General features: G+C 35.6%; 5 protein-coding genes and 3 pseudogenes across 5 annotated transcripts; 1 reads left to right on the top strand and 7 right to left on the bottom strand.

Annotated features, from left to right (window-relative positions):
• Positions 1–402: 402 nt before the first annotated feature.
• LOC124538102 lies at positions 403–1,848 on the bottom strand. The gene is made up of 2 exons (XM_047115104.1): positions 745–1,848; positions 403–656 (listed from the first exon to the last, which is right to left on the bottom strand). Exons 1-2 carry the CDS (start codon positions 1,508–1,510, stop codon positions 403–405), a joined length of 1,020 nt encoding a protein of 339 aa, XP_046971060.1. The 5' UTR covers positions 1,511–1,848.
• A 1,175-nt stretch (positions 1,849–3,023) lies between these two features.
• On the bottom strand, positions 3,024–5,178 carry LOC124537814. The gene is made up of 2 exons (XM_047114732.1): positions 4,749–5,178; positions 3,024–3,809 (listed from the first exon to the last, which is right to left on the bottom strand). The coding sequence occupies exons 1-2, from the start codon at positions 4,885–4,887 to the stop codon at positions 3,067–3,069; spliced, it is 882 nt and encodes a 293-aa protein (XP_046970688.1). The 5' UTR covers positions 4,888–5,178; the 3' UTR covers positions 3,024–3,066.
• A 56-nt stretch (positions 5,179–5,234) lies between these two features.
• LOC124537813 (piggyBac transposable element-derived protein 4-like) lies at positions 5,235–7,883 on the bottom strand. The gene has a single exon (XM_047114731.1). It carries the CDS (start codon positions 7,247–7,249, stop codon positions 5,591–5,593), a length of 1,659 nt encoding a protein of 552 aa, XP_046970687.1. The 5' UTR covers positions 7,250–7,883; the 3' UTR covers positions 5,235–5,590.
• A 10-nt stretch (positions 7,884–7,893) lies between these two features.
• On the bottom strand, positions 7,894–9,073 carry LOC124538101 (annotated as a pseudogene).
• Positions 9,074–11,777: 2,704 nt separating this feature from the next.
• LOC124537930 lies at positions 11,778–13,925 on the bottom strand. Its single transcript, XM_047114892.1, has 2 exons — positions 13,503–13,925; positions 11,778–12,563 (listed from the first exon to the last, which is right to left on the bottom strand). The coding sequence occupies exons 1-2, from the start codon at positions 13,639–13,641 to the stop codon at positions 11,821–11,823; spliced, it is 882 nt and encodes a 293-aa protein (XP_046970848.1). The 5' UTR covers positions 13,642–13,925; the 3' UTR covers positions 11,778–11,820.
• Positions 13,926–14,187: 262 nt separating this feature from the next.
• Positions 14,188–18,555, bottom strand: LOC124538100 (annotated as a pseudogene).
• A 3,021-nt stretch (positions 18,556–21,576) lies between these two features.
• Positions 21,577–23,710, top strand: LOC124538072 (annotated as a pseudogene).
• Positions 23,711–24,364: 654 nt separating this feature from the next.
• Positions 24,365–25,819, bottom strand: LOC124538099. The gene is made up of 3 exons (XM_047115102.1): positions 25,531–25,819; positions 24,856–24,914; positions 24,365–24,774 (listed from the first exon to the last, which is right to left on the bottom strand). The coding sequence occupies exons 1-3, from the start codon at positions 25,656–25,658 to the stop codon at positions 24,365–24,367; spliced, it is 597 nt and encodes a 198-aa protein (XP_046971058.1). The 5' UTR covers positions 25,659–25,819.
• Positions 25,820–26,712: the final 893 nt, after the last annotated feature.

The raw sequence follows: 26,712 nt of genomic DNA, 5'->3' as shown, positions 1-26,712 counted from the left end.
TCATAATATTGGTCTCATCCAAATTGAAAATTCGGTCTGGAGTAAAGTGGGTCTTTTGCAGAACCCTTTCATAATTATCGTAAAACATGGACACGTTGTGCTTATTAAAACTTGTCGAACGTGAAAGACTCGTGTTCTCAGGCTTTCGCAAAGACAAATTTTTGTGCCTTTTCATAAATCCTTTCATCCACTCTATGCCTGCCTGTGTATTTTCCGTCCATTTTGCTGGACATTTACGTAAAGCTGTTGCATATTCAAAAGCTAACGATCTTGCACTTGTGTAGGTGAGGCCATAGTTCATTTTTGATCTTTTCAAGAGGTATTTTTCCAACAGTTTTTCCTCGTCATTGGTAAATATCTGAGCAACAGTGTATTTACTTGAAAATACTTCACTCCTAGGAGCTATGTTGGTTGCGGTTTAGAAAACTTCTGCACTAGGGGGGTAATGTGGAGGGGGGGGGGACTATTATTATTTTGTAATCCGTCATATGCTCGCCAATAATCGGTATGGATGATGGTGCCTTCAGCGACATGCTTTTTTATTAGGGGCACCAAAACATCAGCAGACCTTATGTTCTCCGGACAGACCTCAAGCCTAAGGTCCTCACTTCCATCTTCTATCATGCCGAGGACCCAATGTCCCTCAATATGCCTGCCTGAAACAAAAAAAGAATATTTAAAATTGCTTGCCATAAATAATTTATGAATTTGTGATGTGTTTATTTTGTTATAGCTATAGCTTACCTTTGTTATACTTTCTTTTTCCAAATTTGCTTTCATCGATTTGGACTATTTTCCCTGGTCCACCAATTTTCCCCTTGAATGTTTGTTTCTCCAACTGGTATATTATTACTGCTTCTCTGCAATAATTATACCAGTCGCAGATTGTAGCTTTAGATAAGCAATGGTCATCGTCATTAAAATCTTCTTTAATGGCCATGGCATAACTCCATTTGTTAGAGTATGCATACATTAAATAAAAAACTTGTGTTAGTGATACTTTAATATTCTCAAACCATGTTCCTTTTGCTCGGCTGACGTTCTTTCCTCGGCATGGTCCTTTATAACAGACGAAAGATCCAACATTTCTATTTGATGAAAATATGACAGTCATAGGTTTTTTATGAACGCGGCACATCTTTGTTTGTGGTATCATGTTATTTTCTTCAGCGAAGCTAATAGCTTGTTCGGGAGTACCAAGCTTGCGCATCACCTTAGCTAAATTGTACATTTTTTTTACTTCCTCAACGTATAGACTACGTTTAACTGGCGGTTCTTCAGAAGAAAAATCGCGACTTGTCGACGGCTGTGAGTCAGTACACTGCGACATGGTATTTATTAAACACCACGTTCGTTCGTCCGGGATGATAGCAACAGTTAATCGCGTAGGCAAAAAATCGGTGTCCAGTATATATAAGCGAGTAAGTAGTCGTGTAGGCAAAGAATCGGAGTCCAAGATTAAAGCGAAAGTCGTCGAATTAAAAGAAATTAAACAAAATGGAGAACACATTCGCGCGAGTCAAAGAGAAACAACGGAATGAAATTCGAATTCTTACAGAACACTATCTTGACTTTTGACACATTAATTAAGCGTTTTGACATATGACAAGCACTGTTATGTTGCATCCTTGTCGAACTAGAGCAAAATATGTCACTTATCCTGCTCTTAAACTGTTATTACGATCTATTTGACGTATTTCGGCGTTTATAGGTTATGATAGTTTTCTTAATTTTCTCGAAAATGGTGCAGAATTTCGCAGGACGCGAGTGGTATTTTTGTAATCAGTGACTAATCCTCTAACATATAAAATAATTTGTTTCCCCAAAATCGTGCAGAAGTTTGCTAAACCCAACCCGCTATGTTTTCTTTATACTTTTTAACTCGATAAAAGAGTGTGCTCGGCGTCAACCCATATATAGTAGCAGCTCTCCTAAGTTTCATAGTTCCGTTTATGACGTTTAAAACTGCTTTTAATACATCATCTTCATTAACTGTACTTTCCCGCTTTTTTTTATATGTTCTAACCATCCTATAAATAAATAATTATAATTAGTGATGCATTTAATTAGAATTAGTATTACATTTAAAATATATGAAAAGACGCATATTTGAAGATATCATTTAAAACGGGGTCGGGGCACATTTGAACATAGTGTTCAAATCTGCCCCTTTTCTTTTTATCAAATCTGCCCCATACTCACTTGAAAGATAAACATTAATAAAAAAAATATATAAAACAACCGTCAAGCAAAAACTACCATGTAGATGAAAAACTAATAAGTATTAGATAAACATGTAAAATAATTAAGTGGTAAATATTTACTCACGTGATTGATAATTTCTTACAACATTTATTTGGATTTTAAACTTCGACGGCTCAAGAATGAAGAGAGGTTATAACTCGATTTCACTTATAAACACACGCGCTCTGTGACTTGACGTTTGACATACCCGGTGTTGCCAACATTAAAATCGAGTTGTGGCATAGACTAATACAAAGCTGCGTTTAAAGCCGAACGTCCACCGCCGGCTAAACTAAATAAAAACTAAACTCAGTGAACTAAGCTAAGCTAAACTAGAACTACGGTGTCCGTCCACCAATAAATAAGCTAAAACTACGTTAGTGATGGCCAGTTTGTGCTAGAACGTCGAGTTAACCGGACGTGATATGGAAGACGACACGAGTAATGACGAAACTTTAGAGGAGGACTATCGTCATAGGAGAAGAAGATTGATTATTGCTTATTTTATGAAGAAAAAACGGAAACATAGATACTGGATAAGTCAACACATTCAGTCCTGGAAAACAAGCAGCGAATTTAACACTTTGTTTAATGAACTAGACGACGAAAATTTTAAGATGTACTATCGTGTATCGAGACAACAGTTTGATGAGTTACTTACAATGATTGCCAAGGATATTGCTAAGATTGATACTAATTTTCGAAAAGCTATATCGCCAGAAGAAAGATTGGCTATTTGTTTGAGGTAAGTGTATCAACATTAAAATTAAACAGATTCAGTTACTTTGGTATATTTATTGAAAATTAGGTTGTATAAAGATATCAATTGAAAGTAGTATCGGTGAACGAAGTGCCTTCGTTGTTTTGAGTATCTTGGAAGTATGGATTATCTTGAGAGACTGGAGTGTCTTGGGAGCGTGGAGTAGATTGAGCAGAAGATGTTGAATATCCATATGAGAACTGACTTCCGTATAAGTAATTGTCATACTTATCTTCGGCTTCAGATATTATGGTAAAGATTTTCCTTTTAATGTCCCTTTGCAACCACTCTGGAAACTTTATGGCTGTTTCGCTCATACTGTCAAAAAACAGTTTTAAAGGATGACTTCTTGATTCCCTTTCAGCTTTCTCTTTCTCTTTTATCTCATGGCGACGCTTTTCATAATCTGCATCAATGTCTCTCAGTAAAACAGCTAAAGATTCATCGTTCTTTCTCTTTCTTTGCCTTTGTTCAGACGATGAGCTGTGAGATGTAGATGGTATAGATTCAGTGTTAGAAACATGATCAGTATTTTCCTGTGTCTCAGTATGTGAAATTGTAATATCCTGGCTTTCACTTGCATTACCAGCTTCCATTGTCGTGTTTGTTTTATTATTCTGGATTTCATTTACGTTACCACTTCTTGGGCGGTTTTTCATATAAGGCAATAAAAATTCAAGTAGACTGGCATATTTCCAAGTGTTTGTTGGTGATGCAGCTTGGCCACTTGTTGAGCTTTTAATTCTTTTTATTGATTCTCGATGCCCATCACGTAATTTCTTCCATTCGTTTTTTGCCGTTTTAACTGAAACAGTAATAAAAAAGGTTAATGCATTCATTAAAAAGTGTTGCCTTTTGCAGGTTTTTGGCAACAGGGGACTCCTACAAAACAATTGGATACAATTATAGAGTGGGTGACAAATCAGTTTCTAGGATTGTAGAAAACGTCTGCCAAGCAGTTTGGAATCATTTACAACCAATTTACATGTGTTTGCCGACTGAAAGAGAATGGAAAGAAATTGCTGAAAATTTTATGCTGAAATGGCAATTCCCCAACTGTATTGGAGCAGTCGACGGCAAGCATATATCCATAAAATGCCCACCTCATTCAGGTTCTCAGTATTTTAATTATAAACATTTCCATTCTGTAGTATTACTCGCAGTTGTTGATGCAAACAAGAAGTTTATTATTATAGATATTGGTTCCATGGGCAGATTTAGTGATGGTGGTATTTTTTCTGATAGTGCATTTGGACGAAGGCTACAAAATAACGAATTAAATTTGCCTAGTGACCAACCTTTACTACAAGGTGGTACTGCAATACCTTACGTATTTATAGGTGACCAGGCATTTCCTTTACAAAAACATTTTATGAGACCATACCCACAAAGCGCATGTCGTAACAGTAGAGAAAAAAGGAACTTTAATTATCGTCTCAGCAGAGCGCGAAATGTGGTAGAAAATGCCTTTGGTATTTTGTCAATGCGATTTCGGATATTTCGTCGGCCATTAGAGTGTAAAGTAGAATCAGTTGATTTAATAACAAAAGCTGCTTGCGTGCTACACAATTATCTTTCAACTAATCAAACAATAATAGCTTTTGATGAAGCAAGTGCTGAGGACGGATCAGTTTTACGATCAGTGGGACAACTACATGACAATGTACGAGCAACAAGAGAAGCATTTCATGTAGGAGAATCCTTTTGTAATCATTTTAACAATAACAATATAAATTAAACTTACTGTCTGATATGTTCGGGTTTTTCATTTCATCCACTATCCTCTTCCATAAACCGTCTTTTTTAGTTGTGTCCCGGTAGTCTTTATCCTCTGGATTATACAACACAGGATACTGCTTGACATATTCAATAAACACCTCCATGCTGCTAAATACGTGTTTTACCAACCGCGCACGAACGCTCACTGTACAAACACGTTCGAACAACACTATCGACAGGTGTCAGAGGGGTAAGGCAAGGGGGTGAGAGGCGTTTAGTTTAGCTCAGTTAGTTACGGATCGGCCGCCCAACTAAGTTAGTTCCACTTAGCTGGGGCATTTCACGTAGCTTAGCTGGCATAGTTTGCGGTGGACGCACATGTATGAAAAACTTGATCAACTATGCGAGCTAAGCTGAACTAACTTAGTTTAGTTGGCGGTGGACGATCGGCTTAAGAATCAACATATTCAAATCTGCCCCTGTGCTAAGGTGCCCCCTTCTCCCCTAATTATTCATTATTGTCAATACTATTATGGTAAGATTCGAAACATGGTGGACAGAATGGGGGTTTATCGGGGCATCCTTTACAGCGATAGCTCGTTTCCTTTCGAATATTTTTTTTTAGTACAAACTTTGCACTTTAGGAAAGCAAACTTTTTTGCTGTACCAGGTCTAGATAAAATTTGTTCTGGCCAATGACCAGTTGTGATATTTTCAGTACCAGAAATATTGACTGCCTGTGGAGCAGATGATGTGCTTGGTCGGAATCGTCTGTTATCATAAATGCTGCTTTGATTGACCATATCTTTTCCTTTGATATTTCGATCATGAATCCCAATCATCACCTTAATCAGTTCCTCTCGATAGTTAATATAATGATATGAAGAGGCGTTGTTTTCTTAAATTTTTATATAGAAAGTAAGCATTCCATACCGCAATATCTAGCAAGTGAAACAATACCTTTTTGTACCATCTTATAGTTTTTCGGGGGCACGAGTAATAAGATATCATTTGATCGGACCTATCAATGCCAGACATGTACCTGTTATAAAGTTCCACTTCTGCGTCTTTCTGTCTTCTCTTGCCAAATCTGTTACTCACTTTCACAATCGAAGGATGTTGGCCAGTGGTAATCATCATTACTGGACGTTTATCTTTCCACTTTGAAACGTAAACTTTATTCTTACGTGCCCATACGTGCTCACCTCTCTTCAGCTTTTTCTTTACAATATATACAGGATTTTCTCTACGATTTGCCCGCAAGGTTCCAGTGCAGTGAGTCTTCAAATCAATCAGTTTCTGTGATAAATTCACAGAATTATAGTAGTTATCCATAAAAAGATGATGACCATGTAGCAAATACGGACGCATTAATCGCAATACGAGTTTTTCTGTCTTAGACCCATTTTCACCCAAGTTTTGCTCAGGTGCTTCTTTACCTGAATACATTTTCATATTTAGCACATAGCCATCAGACGTGGTGAGTTCATAAAATTTGATGCCATAGCGAGCCTTTTTCGACTTGATGTATTGACGAAAGTGCAAACGACCTCGAAACAGTAGAAGCGACTCATCCAATGATAGTTCTTTTCCAGCATTGTAAATTTTACGCAAGTTTAGAGTCATCAAATCAATAAATTTTACAACCTTATTTTCTCCTTTGGCTTCCAATTCCGATGCATAAAGGCAGCGTAGGATTTGCTCATATCTTCGTCCTGACATTATGTAACTAAATATGGGGTGATAATATAGCGGATCGGATAATGAAAAAAGGTTTCTTTGTTTAGAACAATTTATATGACCTTTGAGTAGGCTAAGTCCAAGAAATTTCATAATCTCTTCAGAAGTGACTTCACGGTATGCCATTTTGCGGCTATGTCTGGTGTGAGGTCTATTACTATTGCATAAAGCATTCCCATAACTATTAGTACAGTTTACCAGGTATTCTATATAATTTTGCGGAAATGCAAGGTAGAAAAAATCAAGAACTCCGTTCATGTCATCAACATTTACGGTTATAGCACATTGAGAGCTATCAAAATTGAAATCTGGTATTTCGGCAATTGTGTGAGACCATGATTCATTTGCAAGAGGTATGTCTGATACCCTAGGACTCGTATTGTTAGGGTTCGGTTGATCAGAGGTGACTTGATCCACATTAGTGTTCTCTTCGTCATTTACAAACACACCAGGTACCAATGGAGCAGGTTCTTGGTTTACAGAGATCTCAGAACTTTGTATAATGTGATTACTAAGTTCATCAGGGTCATCTGTATCACTAGATGAATAGGATGTAGACTCACCAGAGGATACTGCAGCTGTTCTATGTTGTTTGTGTCTCATTTGTGATGCCTGAGCTTCACCCTCGGAACTCGAAGATACTTCACCAGATGGTTGAAAATCGGTATCGGATCCGAATTCTCCATCATCTTCAAAGGGGTCATGACTAGATTCAGAAGTCAAAGCAGCGTCAAATAGGTCCTGAATCCGCTTTTGTTCTTTTTCATATGAATCGCGGGAAGCCATCCGCAAAAATATTAGCTTACAATGTATTACAACTAAATGGTATTGAAAACATACATTAGCAACATAAATAAGTTATTTGCATATACAAATATACTAGTTTTAGTATTTTATATTCATAAAACAATAAAATTACGTTAATAACAAACAATGCTTACGTTCGGAAAAAATAATTGCGCGCGAAATCACGTAAAGACCTGTCGGCGCACCGCCGAGGCGCAGTACTAAACAAAATGTATGAAAACACGACGGCTATGGGCGTAGTGTGTGTGAGGGCGGTGCCGAAAAAATGTGGATGTGTGTGTGCAGGTACTTTCTTTGAACATATTTTTAAACATTGTGTGGTGACAGTACAAACTCTAAAATATATCTTCGGTGACAGTACAACATGCCCTTCCTTATGAATGCCTGTAAAATTTCACGTCTTATGACGTACTGTGTTTAAACTAGTCAAAAGATCGACGTCGAAGGGCGTACTGTCGTATTACTTCTAACTGGCTTGAAGCCTACAGGCAGTACTGTCCGTCAACGTGTTAATACATTTAATCAGCTCCTCCTTATGTTGATCACAAGTAATTAAATTATAATCGCATGCACAATTAAGCATATATTTGATTTTTTTTATTTAATAATAATGTTTCTGGACAATCACGTACGCTGCGTACGTATGATATTTATCACACTATTATAACATGCGTACGGTACGCATGTTATAATAGTGTGATAAATATCATTCAACAAATTATTCAAATTATCGCTAGGGTGGAATAATGATTGTTTTGTGTAATCAACTTCATAATTAAAAGATTGCAAATCAGCTTCTGATCTACATAAATCTCGTACACAAATATAGCATTTTTTGAATATTTTCGATTTCATTTTTTTTATTACATATCCAGTAACATATTTTTTTGATTCACTATAAATCAAACAATCATTACCTTTATTATTGTTCATTATGGTTGATAAAGCATCAATTTCACATGCAAAATCAATATTCTCTGAATCATCACATTTATTATTCAGCATATTTCCCATTGATTGATATGATTTATTACAATCGTTCTCACAATTAGCTCTTACAGAATGAACAGAATTAAAATTATTGATTAATAAAGTCTTATACGCATTTATAAACTGATTGCAAAAAGGATTAATATTACGAACACCATTACTTCTAATACTACTAAAGAAATTTTCTAAGGGATCCTGATTGAAATTTCTAGTTAATAAAGTTAATAAAGGTTTTGATATTGTGTATCCAAATTTTTACTGGTGGAATCGATTCATATTTAATCAACAGAGAATCATTTTTTTTTAACTACTGATTCAAATTCAATAGATTCTAAAATCGGTAACAAATCATACCTTAGTTGGAAATGGGGTGATTTATTTTTTAAACACTGCTTATATTTTTTAGTCGAACCGTCGTAAGAATGACCATTAAAGGAGTCAAAAAGTTGATCGAATAGTAATAGCAAATCTGCTGTTCCTTTGCATTCTTCTGGTAGAATTTTGTGTTCTGAAACAAAATATTAATATTTTTCAATTACTCTTGCTAATTATGTTAAAAATATAATCTTATAAGTATGTAAAATTATAAATATACCAACTTGATAAAAACCGCAAAGCGCTAGACACCCTCGGGCTAAACACTTGTGCTGCATATTTAACTTTCATTTTAGGTATTTTAAAATCAATGACATGCTTTTCTGTTAATTTACTAAGCAATCTTATTTCATCGTCTCCATCATCTACTTCTCATAACATTTTTAAATGTTCCCAGTCAGCCCATTTAGTATCACCATTTTGTATATATTTAGCTTTTTTTTTTTAATAAATTATTTCTTACTCCTTTAAGAAGGCGAGGTGTATCAAATAGTGGAAATATTTTTAAGTTTTCTATTTCAAATGCTTTTGAATTATATTCAATTCCTCTTCTCAAATATTCCGCTTTTGTGACATTGTGTAATTCTCGCACCACTTTTATATTGGTTGTCGCTTGGTCACAGATTGTTGGCACTACCTTCAGGCCTGTTCTATTAATTTGTTTTATAATTTCTATTAATAATTTCTTCAAATCTGAACTCTTTGTTGAGGCCTTACAAAAGGGCTGTTTGCATTTACTTTTAATACCTTCAAACATAATCCAAAATCTTCAAAACCAATTATTTTGTCCATAAATTCATTATATATTATGCCTGGGGCCAATGAAACCTCATCAAATAAAATATTAACATACTTTTTTTCGTGTGCCAAATTTCTTGCAATGTTTTCCAAATCATCTAATATGTGCTGGTTTAATCCAGGTTGTACACTTAATGTGCTCAGTAACTTTTGCAAGCAACGTATTGATGGCAGGACAAACATTTTTTGCAACAATTTGTATGCCTTTGGGCTTTGCTTTAGTATAGTCAGTGCCATGATTTTCTCTTGATCTGAGAAACGTCTTCCTCTCGGTTTCGCTACACTTTTTAGTTGCAATTTAGTAAAGATTTTAATTTCTTCTGGTAGTTTTTCAATAAAATGTTTTATTCATTGACAGGTTTTTAGCTGCTTGAATTCTCTTCCTCTGATCTTTATATTTGATAGCAAGTTTACCTAATTTTAATTTTAGTTTATTTATCAATTTAGAATTTCTGCATTCAGGATTAGAATGTTTCCGTTTAGTTTTTGTTACAACATCATCATATAATATATCATACATTATTATCTATCTATATCATATATGAACATTGTACAATAGTAGCGTTCAACCGTGACTTCGTCCGCATGAATATCGATTATTACAGCTGCAAACATATTCAAAGTCGAAGCCAGATAAAACTAGAGCAAGTTCTTCCGTGGTGTTTAAGTTTATTCTATAAGAAATTTCATAAAAATTGGTTCAGTAGTTTAGCCGTTAAACCGTAACAGACGGACAGACAATACAGAGTTACATTAGCAGTTTCACCTGAGATTTTTTTTTTGTGTTAATCCAAAATGAGCTATCTACATGCCGAAATTAATTCAAATCGGTCCAGCCGTTCGAGCGTGAATAAGTAATAAACTTACATAATTAATCACACACATAAACTATCGCCTTTATATTATTAGTGTGTAATAGATGAAAACATGCTAAATAATAAAAAAAAATACTTACGAATAGGCTGCACAGAAGTAACAGATGTTGAAGGCTCAGATGTGACAGCATGTTCTAATAAAAAAAAAAAATAATAAAATCACTTTATTTCCAGATCCAAAATTCCAATTTTACAAACACTTATTATGTAATTTTTAACTTTGCTACACTTCAAATCGAGAAATAGGAACTCAAAAAACTAAAACAAAGACCTTAACTTAATATTATTAATATTCTGAGCACAAGCTTGACCGCACAATAACCATTCGCATACCCCTTGATAATGTGTGTGTATTTCGGACCAATGCTCTAACAAATATCCTATATTAATGCTCGAGCATGCTTTTACTAATGAATTATTGCTTTGAGTATATCTTTTCCAGGTGCTCGCAATTCTTACACGCATCAGTGCCCAGAAACCGTGTACTCTCCTTTCAGTGAACATTTCTGATGCGCTACAGTATCGTGGTAGTCCGAGCAGTAATCGAAAGGCGTTGTTATATTCCACCCGCATAGCGTTAATGGCACTTTGTGTGTATTTGATCCACAATTCGGCTGTATAGAGACACATACAATAGGTGCGAAATAATATAGATTTCACCTCATCAGTGCATAGTCTGAATCTTCGTGATAGCATGTTCGCGCGTATAGTTATCTAATATGGGATTTTTATCTAGAAAATAAATATAAATCTCATTATACTAAGTACTTCTAATGTAATAACATCTATTGAAAGGGTATGCAACCAGGAGTTGTGGTCACAGTTCAAACATTAACTGAGAAATCCACGAAAAAATAGGCAGTTAATGTAACCAAACAATAAAAAATAAAGCACCCTTTATGCTTTACATGTGCTTGAATGAAATGCATCCAAATGGGTTCACTTATTTAACCCTAAAGCCGAACGTCCACCGCCGGCTAAACTAAATAAAAACTAAACTCAGTGAACTAAGCTAAGCTAAACTAGAACTACGGTGTCCGTCCACCAATAAATAAGCTAAAACTACGTTAGTGATGGCCAGTTTGTGCTAGAACGTCGAGTTAACCGGACGTGATATGGAAGACGACACGAGTAATGACGAAACTTTAGAGGAGGACTATCGTCATAGGAGAAGAAGATTGATTATTGCTTATTTTATGAAGAAAAAACGGAAACATAGATACTGGATAAGTCAACACATTCAGTCCTGGAAAACAAGCAGCGAATTTAACACTTTGTTTAATGAACTAGACGACGAAAATTTTAAGATGTACTATCGTGTATCGAGACAACAGTTTGATGAGTTACTTACAATGATTGCCAAGGATATTGCTAAGATTGATACTAATTTTCGAAAAGCTATATCGCCAGAAGAAAGATTGGCTATTTGTTTGAGGTAAGTGTATCAACATTAAAATTAAACAGATTCAGTTACTTTGGTATATTTATTGAAAATTAGGTTGTATAAAGATATCAATTGAAAGTAGTATCGGTGAACGAAGTGCCTTCGTTGTTTTGAGTATCTTGGAAGTATGGATTATCTTGAGAGACTGGAGTGTCTTGGGAGCGTGGAGTAGATTGAGCAGAAGATGTTGAATATCCATATGAGAACTGACTTCCGTATAAGTAATTGTCATACTTATCTTCGGCTTCAGATATTATGGTAAAGATTTTCCTTTTAATGTCCCTTTGCAACCACTCTGGAAACTTTATGGCTGTTTCGCTCATACTGTCAAAAAACAGTTTTAAAGGATGACTTCTTGATTCCCTTTCAGCTTTCTCTTTCTCTTTTATCTCATGGCGACGCTTTTCATAATCTGCATCAATGTCTCTCAGTAAAACAGCTAAAGATTCATCGTTCTTTCTCTTTCTTTGCCTTTGTTCAGACGATGAGCTGTGAGATGTAGATGGTATAGATTCAGTGTTAGAAACATGATCAGTATTTTCCTGTGTCTCAGTATGTGAAATTGTAATATCCTGGCTTTCACTTGCATTACCAGCTTCCATTGTCGTGTTTGTTTTATTATTCTGGATTTCATTTACGTTACCACTTCTTGGGCGGTTTTTCATATAAGGCAATAAAAATTCAAGTAGACTGGCATATTTCCAAGTGTTTGTTGGTGATGCAGCTTGGCCACTTGTTGAGTTTTTAATTCTTTTTATTGATTCTCGATGCCCATCACGTAATTTCTTCCATTCGTTTTTTGCCGTTTTAACTGAAACAGTAATAAAAAAGGTTAATGCATTCATTAAAAAGTGTTGCCTTTTGCAGGTTTTTGGCAACAGGGGACTCCTACAAAACAATTGGATACAATTATAGAGTGGGTGACAAATCAGTTTCTAGGATTGTAGAAAACGTCTGCCAAGCAGTTTGGAATCATTTACAACCAATTTACATGTGTTTGCCGACTGAAAGAGAATGGAAAGAAATTGCTGAAAATTTTATGCTGAAATGGCAATTCCCCAACTGTATTGGAGCAGTCGACGGCAAGCATATATCCATAAAATGCCCACCTCATTCAGGTTCTCAGTATTTTAATTATAAACATTTCCATTCTGTAGTATTACTCGCAGTTGTTGATGCAAACAAGAAGTTTATTATTATAGATATTGGTTCCATGGGCAGATTTAGTGATGGTGGTATTTTTTCTGATAGTGCATTTGGACGAAGGCTACAAAATAACGAATTAAATTTGCCTAGTGACCAACCTTTACTACAAGGTGGTACTGCAATACCTTACGTATTTATAGGTGACCAGGCATTTCCTTTACAAAAACATTTTATGAGACCATACCCACAAAGCGCATGTCGTAACAGTAGAGAAAAAAGGAACTTTAATTATCGTCTCAGCAGAGCGCGAAATGTGGTAGAAAATGCCTTTGGTATTTTGTCAATGCGATTTCGGATATTTCGTCGGCCATTAGAGTGTAAAGTAGAATCAGTTGATTTAATAACAAAAGCTGCTTGCGTGCTACACAATTATCTTTCAACTAATCAAACAATAATAGCTTTTGATGAAGCAAGTGCTGAGGACGGATCAGTTTTACGATCAGTGGGACAACTACATGACAATGTACGAGCAACAAGAGAAGCATTTCATGTAGGAGAATCCTTTTGTAATCATTTTAACAATAACAATATAAATTAAACTTACTGTCTGATATGTTCGGGTTTTTCATTTCATCCACTATCCTCTTCCATAAACCGTCTTTTTTAGTTGTGTCCCGGTAGTCTTTATCCTCTGGATTATACAACACAGGATACTGCTTGACATATTCAATAAACACCTCCATGCTGCTAAATACGTGTTTTACCAACCGCGCACGAACGCTCACTGTACAAACACGTTCGAACAACACTATCGACAGGTGTCAGAGGGGTAAGGCAAGGGGGTGAGAGGCGTTTAGTTTAGCTCAGTTAGTTACGGATCGGCCGCCCAACTAAGTTAGTTCCACTTAGCTGGGGCATTTCACGTAGCTTAGCTGGCATAGTTTGCGGTGGACGCACATGTATGAAAAACTTGATCAACTATGCGAGCTAAGCTGAACTAACTTAGTTTAGTTGGCGGTGGACGATCGGCTTTAATTTGGCAAGAAAAAAAAAGTTCAAAATATTTAATTTCTATTATTGTATGACTTTAGGGATGTGTCAAAAAGTCCCAGAAAAATCTTTAAAAAAATCTATAATAGCCCACTGCTGGGGAAAGCCATGTCCGTCACAGCGGACATTGCCAATAACTTCGCCATTGATGGTCAGCTTTGCATGTCCGCTGCGGCGGACGTTGTCAAATTACGGAAATAATAAAACAAACGGTAATTTTTAATTTTTTACTACACAAAGATATAAAAATAGAAATCTAAGAATTAATAACTTATTTATTTGGTGTGAAAATTAAGAAAACAATTTCTTGGGTTTTTGCCCGTTACAAAACATAATCTTATATTGCATTTTATACAATACACTACAGTCTTTTTTAGGCAAAACCTACAGCGGCCTTCTTCCATTGTTGAAGGGAAATGACCTACGTTGTCATATTTGACTGGACTCGGAGGTCGGGCTACATGTGGTTTTACTATTTTGGTTGCCTCAGTTCTATTTCTTTTAGCGGATCTATTTTCCTTCAACAATAAGTCATAGATATCATATCTGAACGCTTTGAGAGATATTTTAGCTTTTGCATTGCTTGAATGTTTGCGGCGGTATAGTAACCAAGCATTATTTATACATATATCGAGCATCTGTGCAAATATGGATAAATACCATCTCCTACTCTTAAACGGTGTTTTATAGAGAGATATTAGCATATCAGCAAGATCAACTCCTCCCATATGTCTATTATATTGTCGCACAATTTGTGGACACTGAACGTTAATTTTTTCTTTTGCATCTTTGCAATACCGGCGTATATTTTCTAAAGGCTCACTTGCTACAAATGAACTGATAAATGTGACAGCCTTATTATCGTTCCAACGAACAACTGCTAAGCGGTTTTGGTCACATACAGCTTCAACAAAATTTCCGCGAGGCTTTTTTTTCATTACTTTTTCTGTAGGCAGAACAGCATCTGCTCCTCTAAGGCGATTGCTTCTTATAGTGCCTAAGGCAAAGATTCCGTACTTTTCCCGAAGTATGAAAAGTAGCTCCGGAGAAGAAAAAAAATTGTCGCAAAATATTGTCGCTGGTTTTCTTTCAATGCTTTGGCATAAAGCTACGACCACTTGAGCGCCAAAACCAAGGGACAATTCCTCTTCACTAAACATATGATTACGAAATGTATCGTCACCTCCATATAATATGAAATCATAGATTATGCCTGATACACCGGCTCGTACATAATTTTTAAAACCCCATTTGTTTGGCTTGTCTTTCATATATTGCTTACGTTTTCTTGCCTTAGAACCTTTATACGCGATCATCATTTCGTCTATACTAAATTTTGACTCTATTTTCTGTTGCTTGAGACAATTTTGTCGTATTTGTTCTACAACTGGACGAACTTTAAAATATTTGTCTCCATCAGCCATATTATTATCAACAAAATGTAAATATCGTCGTATCTGCTGATATCTTTTCAAAGACATTATATCTGCAATTTTAGCGTATCTAAATTTATCCGACCAATAATCGAGATAAGAAAAGGCATTACAACAATACCCATAATTACATGCAAAGCTAAAAAATCTCTAAATTCTTCCTCTGATAGCTGAATTGACTTGCCGGTTTCTTGTACGGAATACAAGTTCGTTTGTTCTACAATACTGCTCAAAATATTTGAAGAAAAAAAAAGGTAGAAGAAACTCAAAGCTGAATCATCTGCAGGCAGGTCATTGTAATTCTCATTCTCATCCGCTTCTGTGGTCACTTGGTGACGGAATTGAGCTAAACGCCAGTTATATGTCAGCTGAAACTTTTTAGCCTTCTTTATTCTTTTGGCACTTACTGTTGGTGGTTTCTTGGATCTAGTTTTTCGAGATGACACTGATAATGAAGAAGCTAATGGCTCTATGGGCGTTGATGGCAAAGAAGGAATAGCTGATAGGGATGGAACATTTTCATAATTTGATTCGGTAATTTCACGCACTATAGAATCCGGTATAATATCAGCAACATCGACATTTGATTCTTCGTTATCCGTTGAATCTATTGTAAGGTTAGCAAGAGAAGATGCAATTGATGGTGCAGGAGAAGAAAGCGGGATGGAAGAGTTAGTACGTTCATCATGCAATTCTGTTTCAGAATCAGATATTTCGCTAGCATCGGAAGGTGCATGTTCATTCGGCACTAAAGCTATGATCTTACTAGCACGATTAGGCTGTTGACAAAGAAACGAAAACCAATCTCAGCACAAAAACCAAAACACCAATAGCACACACATTTTGGCATTGTCCGCCACAGCGGACACGATAATAAAGTTGTACTTTTCTATATATTTGGCAATGTGCGCTGTGACGGACAAAACATTTTAGTACCAAAAAACACAATGAAAATAAAATGAAGCGTAGATGCTTTTTAATTAAAATGATTTATAGGTTAGTTAACTTATAATATAATGTAAAATTAAATAATATTATTTGCAAAAAAACGGAAAAACAATAATAAATACCTTGAGCAAAACAGGTGGCCGCCTCTTCGCCGACATTTTGTGTCACGACTGACAAATGCAATGTTGCCACAATCAAACAATTATTTTTTACTATTAGTTTATGATATAAAAAAATATTTTATCTATTACGCGTCAGTGAACATCGAATGAAAAACGAGCAGGATTTTTTTAAAAGTAATGTTCGTCCCACCGGACGTTACCAAATTAAGGGTTAAACGATACAGTGCCTCAGACAGACGTACATAACAGTCAAACTTATTACACCCCTCTTTTTTCGTAGGGGGTTAAAAATATTATTATTTTAGTTTTATTTTTACTGAGTGGTTTTAATCATGGATGTTATGCAGCTCCATACCCTTAACCGAGAGATATGGAAAATAAAAATCTATTCAGAACCATAACCAAGTCCAATGTACTTAGAACTTTATTGTGGATGTCTTATAGGCAGTCACTGCATGTAAAATAATGGTATTCAGCTGGTTAAATGAGAAAGTTCCTAGGAAATGTATATAATTTATAAAATGAACAGGAAATGTGTCAAATAATCTGTATATATACAACTTTCCGGCTCAGAACAACTCAAGTTGGATAGGTTGGACAACTAAAGTGTTATAAAAAATACTAACAAGTATCCAGTAAGGCAATCCCAGATTTTGAAGGTTGCAGTTTAGTGGACTATCTTATTTAAGTTTATTGTAGGGACAACATTTTTGTGAGACGTCTTCTTGGTAGCTGATAATATTGCAAACTAACGCTGTTATTTTTTAACACAGTGCTAACTGTTTAACAAAATTAACGGATTTAATAATCCAAGTTACAAACCGTCGGATACATCTGTGCACCTAGCTTCGTAACGTCATATCAAATGGAGAGATAAAAAAAAATACCAGATATGAATTTGTTTTTTTTTAATTTGAATGTCATTTTTTTATTTTATTAAACTCTGAGTTCATCTTTACATGAAGGGCCTTGCCACACTGGGTTTCTGAGCTGTCAGAAACCGAAATAATACATTTGGTAGGGTCCGACGTCGTGACATCCAAAATTCCGTCCAATTCTTTCATTTTCTTTTCCTCTTTTATTACATGGTCAATGCACCGTAATCACTTATTTTTGTCTATCGTTTTAATAGCCTCGTGGAGCAGATTTCTAACCTCTGGAATTTTAAAGGTTTTATTTTTTCGGCCAATATAAGATTTAACTTGAGCCCAAATTAATTCGATTTGGTTGAGCTCGCAATTATATGGAGGAAGACGACAAATTGTTATGTTTTTAGCTTCGGCTATATAGTCAATATATTTTATTTTAAATATTTCTTTATCTATCTTGCTCAGAAGCTCAGCTTTTATTTCGCTTCGTTCGAAAGCTATTCTTTTATTCGTAAGCCAAGCTTGTATGTCTTCTTTCCTTCAAGACATATTTGGCAGTCGCTCCACTTGGCGTGAGTGGTACGGGGCATTGTCCATTACGACGACTGACCCTGGTTCTAACTTGTTAATTAAAGTATACCGAGGAACCTTAATAGAAAAAAAAAACATATTATTAGATACAATTACTAATAAAATTATTATGAACATCAAGGAGAGTAAGAGTGATATACAGAGAATAATACCATTATTCAAAATTATTGGCGTCCATGTCTCCATGGCAATCGCCTTCTTGCTTTTTAGACTCAAAAATGAGTTTACTGTCATCGAAAAAACCCGTTGTCGCTCCCTATATGAGCGACTATGATTCGTTTTCCTTTTACATGATTTTTAAGGCTTGTTGTGAGCCCACTTAAAATTGATTTTTTTAAAATCCTACACATAGTGGTCCTCGATAGTGACGGAAAATCGGGATCAGAATTGACCGCTTCAACAATCATGTCGACCGTCGGGAGTTCACCGCGGTAGTAAAAGTCGTGAACTTTTCTTATGATCTCAGTTAGCGTAAAGTCATCCAGATTTGCTATTGTTGATCTCGAAGGTTTTGTTACTTTTGTAGGAGAGTCTATTTTGTGCTCTTTCTTATATTCATTTAGTATTCTGTAAATGGTGGACTGCGCCACACCCATAATATTGGCCGTAGTTTTTAAGATCTCGGACTCGTATGGGTACGACATGATGTTGCTTTTAACATGCTTATATATGTTAATAGCAACATTTTTTTCATTTTTGTCAAATGACCACGCTTTGTTCTCTTTTCAAGTGGGGGTGTAACATGCTTGTGGTTCATCACTCATATTGAATTCCTAAAATTGGTTTGTTGGAGTTGCTTAAACACCTTGGTTAGTTGTTCCACAAGTTTCGAAACACGCGAGTCGTCTGAATATTGAAGGAATAAACTCCTCATCTCTGCTTTTTGTCTTTCTTCAAGCAGTCGCTCTAGGGATAGATTTCTAACTTCACCATTTGCGTACAACGTTCGCCCCGCGATTTCAATGTCACAACATTGTCTAGGTGTTTCAAAGACATACTCTGTGAGATTGACCCAGTGTTCCGGAGTGAACATTGCGCTTGGACAGCTGCGTCTAGCATATCGATTAAGTTCTCTGAGTTGTCTTCCTCGCTGTCCAAACTCACCACCGCTGCTTCCATTCCGTAAAATTTCCTTTATAATTTTCATTGGCATATAATCTTTTCATTACTCTCCGGTGACTCTCTATTCTCTGTGTATGGACCCCGTCTGGTGCTACAAATTTATTGACGGGGTCACTATGGTTTACTTTTTTATTTATGTAGCCATGTTCAGGAAGGCAATCATAACCTTTCCAAAAATCAGTATGTATTGTGGTGCTTTCCTGAACACGTTTCTTAATTAGCCCCACTAAAACATCGGCATTTCGCTCATTTCCGGGGCATACTTCTAAGCGAAGATCATCGCTTCCGTCTTCAATGAGGCCCAGAACCCAATGTCCTTCTACATTCCGTCCTCTATTATATTTTCTACGTCCAAATTTGGACTCGTCCACCTGAACAATTTTGCCTGGGTCTCCAATTTTCTGAAGACTTTCTTCATTTTCCAAATAATATACTACGATTGCTTCCCGGCAGTAGCTGTACCAGTCAGTAATAGTAGCTTGAGATACTACAGTTTCTTTCCAATGTTTTGTCTCCTCTCGTGCCAATTCATAAGTGTAATTCTCACTAAATAATTATGTTAATTGGAATATACAAGGTAGTGGCAACCTTGAGTTTTCGAACCATGTTCCCAATGACCTACTGTAGGATTTGGTACGGCATTTTCCTTTTCGGCAAGTAAACTTGCCCACGTGACCATGACTCGTGGTTTCACGCAATTTCATAGGTTGCTTGTGATATGTACACATTTTGGAAGTTGGCAGTAAGCCTCGCTACTCAGCGAAAGCAATACATTGCTCATGAGTACCTGAAACAATATGAAAAAATTCCACTGTTATAAACCAAATTCAAGTACTTTATAGTGAATATTTTGATGACGTTCATTAAGTAAGTATATAGCATAACACGACTTATACCTTAAATTGTACAACCATAAACATCGTGAAAATAAAAACTTTTATTAATAGGAACAAGGTTTTGAAAACTATTCACCAAAAATCAACAAATTTTGCTTTCCATATCAAAATTAAATTAAAAAAAAAATACTAACCAGTAAATATAAGCCATTTTATATCTTCTAAGATAATAGAATGAAAAATAAATTAGTCAGGCTCATTATTACCGATACAATTAGCACAGAAAGGCACTATATGTTGAGGGTAAATATGCTTGTTGCATCTTTCACACACGCGTTTAGTTATGCGACCTTTGCTTGCAAGACACTCTTGACACCTCTTACGAGCATTTGTTTTTTTTGCTGAGGGCTCCTCTGTAGATTCCTCTGAAAATTGGCAAATTTTTTTACGAAGTTCTCGTGGCAAACTTTGAACATTCCAGCGGAATTTCAAGTGATCACAAGAGCAAGGCCTAGATTTTTCCAATAACGGCGTCGTAAAGTCAATAAGTCCATTAATTGCCATCATTATGGACATGGCATAAAATATTGCCAGCGGCCACTTCTTAGAGTTACGACACACGTCATACGAAGCTCACAACTAATCTGATAGAAAAAAAAAAAAACATATTATTAGATACTATTACTAAAAAAATTATTTATTAATAAAATTATTATGAACATCAAGAAGAGTAAGAGTGATATACAGAGAATAATACCATTTTTCAAAATTATTGGCGTCCATGTCTCCATGGTAATCGCCTTCTTGCTTTTTAGACTCAAAAATGAGTTCACTGTCACCGAAAAAACCCGTCGTCGCTCCCCATATGAGCGACTATGATTTGTTTTCCTTTTACAGGATTTTTGAGGCCTGTTGTGAGCCCACTTAAATAGGCTCGACGGGAGTTCTCGATGTCGTTGTCGACCCAAATATAATTAGCAGTGTGTCCTAAAAAAATTTAAACGTTTAAAAACGGAATATAATTTATATCTATTATATGAAATAACAAGACTCACCACCAACTCACCTTCATTAACCACACTTTCGTCTAAGTAATAGATTATTCGGTTTTCCCGCCGATATGCTTCCATTTTGAGCAAATACCTCTACCTCCAAATTTGCAAATCTGGTTAATCGAGGAGCACACTTCGCCCTGATCTTTTAATGTATTTAAAATTGATTTTTTTTAAATCCTACACATAGTGGTCCTCGATAGTGACGGAAAATCGGGATCAGAATTGACCGCTTCAACAATCATGTCGACCGTCGGGAGTTCACCGCGGTAGTAAAAGTCGTAAACTTTTCTTAAGATCTCAGTTAGCGTAAAGTCATCCAGATTTGCTAGTATTGATCTCGAAGGTTTTGTTGTGAGTATCCATTATACATGGAAAAAATATGATTTTTTAAAAATATATCGATTTTCAATTTGTATTTTGCATTTATAAAAATGACATTTATTTTCCACCGAAAATGCTCAAAACTGTCATGGCGTCAGTGTGACGTCATCCCGTGCAAAACACAGCTGTTTGTGTATGGCGATTGTTGATATTTCGTGATAAAAAATGGATGCGTCGTATTATAAGTACTGTATGGTGCCCCAGTGTGAAAGCACAAGCATTAAAACGCCAAACAAATTATTTATATTTGTCCCAAGCAACGCAGAAGTAAGGAAAAAGTGACTAAATCTTGCAAGGCGAAATGATGCAAATTGTTTATCATCAATTTCAAGAATGTACTTTTGTGAAGACCATTTCGATGTAAGTATTAAATCAAATGCAATCCAGCGAACACGTAATTATAGAAAAAGATATTTATTTTTTTTACATAATTTTTGTAAATATGGTTTGAGGTTAGATCTTAGTAAAGGTTTTTCATGGAGTTCTGTTGTCCCACATTATTTATTGTACACAATAAGCACCATTTCTTGTTTTTTTGTAGTTACCTAATGATATGCTCAATTATACTGAGTATCATATCATGGGAAAAGTATCAAAAGTACTATTGAAATCAGGATGTACCCCAAGTAAATTTGAATGTCAGGAAGACAGAAGGAAACGGACATGTAGCAGCACAGAACGACGATTTATGTTTAAAAAAAGAGAATGGAGATAATAGCAGAGTGTCTTGAAGAGAATACAAAAAAAAATATGGAGCGTCTGGAAAATCCAGAACAAACTTGTTCGCAAAGTCTTAAAGATATTCCACATACAAGCTCAGGTATGTTTAAATATGCAATGTGTAATCAACTATGCTAAGAAACTCTCAGGGTGACTCAGACCATCAATATGAACAACTTTTCCTATGGGACCAATGCTGAGAACTCAATTATTTGTTTTACATTTTAATACAAGAGCTAGGCCCATCGGCAAGGTTTATGGGAATGCCAAATTTCAGCATTGGTCCTATAGGAAGAGCTGTTCATATTGATAGTCTGATTCACCCTCTGTGAGGATTTAAGTATGATTGATTACATATTGCATTCATTTGTCATTACAATAATTTCTCAGTAATGATTATGAAACTAATTACTTTTATTTATTTTTCAGATTTTCATACAACCAGACAGAATGAGCCTGAACCTTTATGTGAACAGAAAGTGGACAAATCAGTTCAAGTACATACTATCACACACAAGTTCAGGAGCAAAGCAAGTCAGACCCGAATTAAAACAGTAAGCCAGGCATTGTCACCCTTGAAGCCATCAGTAACATCGAGTTTTACATCCCCATTTAAAGATGAGACCATTAAAAAATTATATCCTTCTGGCTCAAACCTGAACAAAATTAAAAAAAAAAATGTTGATTGAGGAAGTGCACTCAGATAGTGACGTTTCCTTATATACACCATGCGAGCCATCCTCTAGTTGTTCATCATCCGTACATTCTTTGCAAGTGAAGTCATCTTCAGATAGTGAATTGATTGCAGAAGAAAGAAAAAGTCAAGCTGATATGATGTTGGAGTACACAATTAAAAAAATTGAAAAAAAGCCACGCTTGTATCTTGGTATTCCCAGTAACTGTTATTACTTAATTGATATTTTAAAAGATGAGCTAAAAATTCCAAAACATCATTTATTATTATGTTTAAACAAGATAAGATTAGATGTTACATTTAATCAGCTGGCAGACGAATATTAAAAAACATACCTCTAATTGCTAGTTTGATGCGTCCTTTTATTGTGGAACTTGATAAAGATATGATAAAAAGGACTTTACCAATGGCTTTTAGACACAGATACAATAATGTCGGTTGTATCATAGATTGCCTTGAGATAGAGGTGCAAAAACCGTCGAAGGCCATAAACCAGGCCATGACATGGTCAGAGTATAAAAAGGCAAATACAATTAAGTATTTGATATCATGCACACCAAATGGACTCATAAATTATATTTCTCCTGGATTTGGAGGGAGAACAACTGACACATGTATAGTTGAATCGTGTGATTTTATAAAAACATTAAAAAGTGGCATGATAGTAATGGCAGATAGGGGATTTAAACATGTAGAGAAATTTCTACAGAAAGCTAATGTAACTCTGGTAAGACCTCCTAGTGTAGAAACAGGGGTAAAAATGACAAAGAACCAAGCAAGAGTTACAAAACAGATTGCAAGCCTTAGAATTCACGTAGAAAGAGTAATTAGGCGCTTACGTGAATTTTATATGCTCAAGCCACATGAATGGGTTAATTTTAAATTTATTAAAATACTAGATGACATAATTTTCATAGCATGTGCGCTTGTTAATTTGCAAGATTCTTTGATAAAATAAAACTAGTTTATAATTCAATAAAAAGTTTTTTATTTAAATAAACACTCCTTTTCATATAAGCACATTTACTTACTCTACACTTTGATTTAATAAAGGGTATATGTTTATTTTCCAAAAGTTTATTAACTTATTAATTAAATCTTCAACATAAGTAAGGTTGAATGATACCTTTATTATATTCACTTTTTTATTATTTGGATAGTCAGGGTCAGCTATACAATAATAACAATATTTCTTTTGTGATAGTACGTACATTTGAATTTGCATTTGTGCGTTGTATTTTTCTGTGGCTTGTTCATGTTCCATTCTTGACATAGTTTTTGTAAGTCTTTTCATTAAGAGGACATTTGATTTCTATAATGCCATCTTCAAAAATTCCATCTGGGGAACCTGCAATCATTGGGTATTTAGAGCTCAATAAGAGACCACATTTATAAATTGGTTTTCTTAATTTCTCTATCACAGTTTTCCTCACATCATCTTCTAAACTGCGGCCACGCTTCATAGATTGCGTGTCGGGTATTTTGCCACCAAGTATGACAGCTATAAGTGTTCCATCACTTGTTTTGCATCTGCTTACTTCAAATGCTTTAGAAGCAGTTATTCGACCATATCTTAATTCGAACCAAAGAGCACTTTTTGATTGCTCCCTAGTTAATTCCTCTATTTTCTGTATTACAGACTCTGCTATCTGTATTTTCCCAAAAAATCTTCCACATCTTTCTTTTTATGACTATATGCAAGTTGGTGCATTGAAATAGCTTCTACATCACTCACACAATGTGTGGGTTGATATTTCAAAAGCTCACAATCTGCAACTTTTCTCTTCTTAGCTTCTTGTAAAAACTTCTTGAGAGCAGATGAATTCCCTGGAAATACAGGATTACCCTTTGAAAGTTCTTTGGCCGTAATGTATTTAAGGCTACTACCAACCCTGGAAAGTTTTGACTTTTTCCAGTAACACTCGATAGAAGTGCAGGAAGGTTCTTCACTTCTGCGATGAATCCACATAAGAAATGCAATTGCATGTTTACATCCCCCCTGGGAAGCTACACAGTCTTCGCACCTCACAGAGAGAACATTTTCTTCTTCTTCATCTAAAATAAGTGTACAGTTATATAATTTTGCATGAATTTTATGCTCCGGGCATATTTTGCACTTCACTGTACACAGTTTACCCTCTCGTTTCACTTGTACATAGCTCACAGCATCGTCTCCATATGAATCTCGTGAGGACCTGAAATGAAATATATTAATATAAGTATGTAGGTACAATAATCCCATTTTTTAACATTTACAGTGAAAAACAGTTGTAATATTTGACTAAAGTTTGAGAGTGGCTGGCTAGTATTATTGCCTTTGACATGGTTTCCAAAATATTTTATAACTAGCTGACGCCCGCGGTTTCACCCGCGATAATTCCCGTTCCCGTTGGTTTTTCGGGATTAAAACTATCCTATGTGTTCTTCCAGGATATATACTATATGTATACCAAGTTTCATCCAAATCCCTTCAGTAGTTTTTGCGTGAAAGAGTAGCAAACATCCATACATCCATCCAACCAAAATAGGATTCCTGGGGTTGGATCTTACGATCTATACGTTATGAGAAGCAGCTGATTTATTATTCTATTATGTTTTACAACTAGACAAGCTGGAAGTAAAAGTAAAGACTAAAGTAGTAGTTAACGTGTAAAAGTATCATTTTTGTATATTTTGCTTTGTATTTCTAACCTTAAAATATGTCAATACTGTAATTATTATACCAATCAATAAATAACGCTTTATAGATAACATTATTGAAAGATTGAAGATTTATCTTATAATGATTATATTTCACTATTGTATACTTACATCGAAGTTTTAACATTGCGAAATTCCGATGAGCAGAAGTCGCTGTTTGATGCGAAAAACTTGCCAAGCATAACAACGTCAATCCTGGGCAAGTTATTGCTGTTTCCTTTCGTGAATCGAGATTCCATGTTCTTTTTCAAAATAATGGTTTGGCTAATTAAATAAAACTGACGACAAAAGATTAAACCGTGAAACAATAACTCTGATGCTCATAACAACAATGGTGTTTGGCACGGGATGACGTAACGCTTCCTGATTGGTGTTCAATGTTACGTGACTTAATGCCTAAATTTACATATTTTGTTTCGTAAAATTATAAACAATCTTATAATATTTCATTGAATTAATTTATATTTCTGAAACTAAACACAGAAATAAAATTTTTGACCATTTAATCCATTCCATTTGTTCTTAGTGGATACATGCCTATAGCTGCGTCTAGCATATCGATTAAGTTCTCTGAGTTGTCTTCCTCGCTGTCCGAACTCATCACCGCTGCTTCCCTCTGAGTCTTTTTCTTCTTCGGCGGCATCACTTCCTCTTCTTAGGCGGAATCTTCGTTCGTCCGAAGATGCTTCGCCGAGGCCAATATCGACTTGTTCGCAATCGTTTTCGACTACGATGTCGAGGCTTTGCTCGATTGCTGACCACTGCTGTTGCGATTGAAACTCGCCTACGCAGCTTCGGTTTTTGGCCGCCTGCGGCGACCAGCCTCAGCCGCTTCGCCTCGCATGGTGCCTGCAGTCTGTTACGACGGGCGGGGGCTGCTCTCCCTCCGCGCCTCCGGACTTTTATATACACTCTAGGGGTAGGGCATACTAGGCATACATATCATGCAGGGTCGGGGTTGACTAATTCGGTTCTGTCACTAATTTGGATGATCTACATACCATTAAAATAAAAGAGTGTTATAAGTATAAATTTTTATTTATAGATATATTTTATACATTTTATTAATTCTTCAAATTGATCTAAATGGTTAATTTTAATTTTTCGCCTCCACATCACCTCTATCAACCATTCCGTAAAATTTCCTTTGTAATTTTCTTTTGCATACAATCTTTTCATTACTCTCCAGTGACTCTCTATTCTCTGTGTATGGACCCCGTCTGGTGCTACAAATTTATTGACGGGGTCACTATGGTTTACTTTTTTATGTATGTAGCCATGTTCAGGAAGGCA

This window comes from Vanessa cardui, chromosome 19 (genome assembly GCF_905220365.1).
Source record: "Vanessa cardui chromosome 19, ilVanCard2.1, whole genome shotgun sequence".
Lineage (NCBI taxonomy): Eukaryota > Metazoa > Arthropoda > Insecta > Lepidoptera > Nymphalidae > Vanessa > Vanessa cardui.
Note: the sequence above shows the minus strand (reverse complement) of the source record. Positions and strands in the feature narration are given on the sequence as shown.

What these genes read in the sequence shown, in the direction of transcription:
- LOC124537813 (XM_047114731.1), bottom strand. Translation starts at nt 7,249, where the DNA reads ATGGCTTCCCGCGATTCATATGAAAAAGAACAAAAGCGGATTCAGGAC.
- LOC124538102 (XM_047115104.1), bottom strand. Translation starts at nt 1,510, where the DNA reads ATGTGTTCTCCATTTTGTTTAATTTCTTTTAATTCGACGACTTTCGCT. An exon ending in AAAAAGAAAGTATAACAAAG is followed by an intron (nt 657 to 744) that starts GTAAGCTATAGC and finishes TTTTTGTTTCAG; the next exon opens with GCAGGCATATTGAGGGACAT.
- LOC124537814 (XM_047114732.1), bottom strand. Translation starts at nt 4,887, where the DNA reads ATGGAGGTGTTTATTGAATATGTCAAGCAGTATCCTGTGTTGTATAAT. An exon ending in AAACCCGAACATATCAGACA is followed by an intron (nt 3,810 to 4,748) that starts GTAAGTTTAATT and finishes TTACTGTTTCAG; the next exon opens with TTAAAACGGCAAAAAACGAA.
- LOC124537930 (XM_047114892.1), bottom strand. Translation starts at nt 13,641, where the DNA reads ATGGAGGTGTTTATTGAATATGTCAAGCAGTATCCTGTGTTGTATAAT. An exon ending in AAACCCGAACATATCAGACA is followed by an intron (nt 12,564 to 13,502) that starts GTAAGTTTAATT and finishes TTACTGTTTCAG; the next exon opens with TTAAAACGGCAAAAAACGAA.
- LOC124538099 (XM_047115102.1), bottom strand. Translation starts at nt 25,658, where the DNA reads ATGGAATCTCGATTCACGAAAGGAAACAGCAATAACTTGCCCAGGATT. An exon ending in CGCAATGTTAAAACTTCGAT is followed by an intron (nt 24,915 to 25,530) that starts GTAAGTATACAA and finishes ATTTCATTTCAG; the next exon opens with GTCCTCACGAGATTCATATG. An exon ending in TGTACAAGTGAAACGAGAGG is followed by an intron (nt 24,775 to 24,855) that starts GTAAACTGTGTA and finishes CACTTATTTTAG; the next exon opens with ATGAAGAAGAAGAAAATGTT.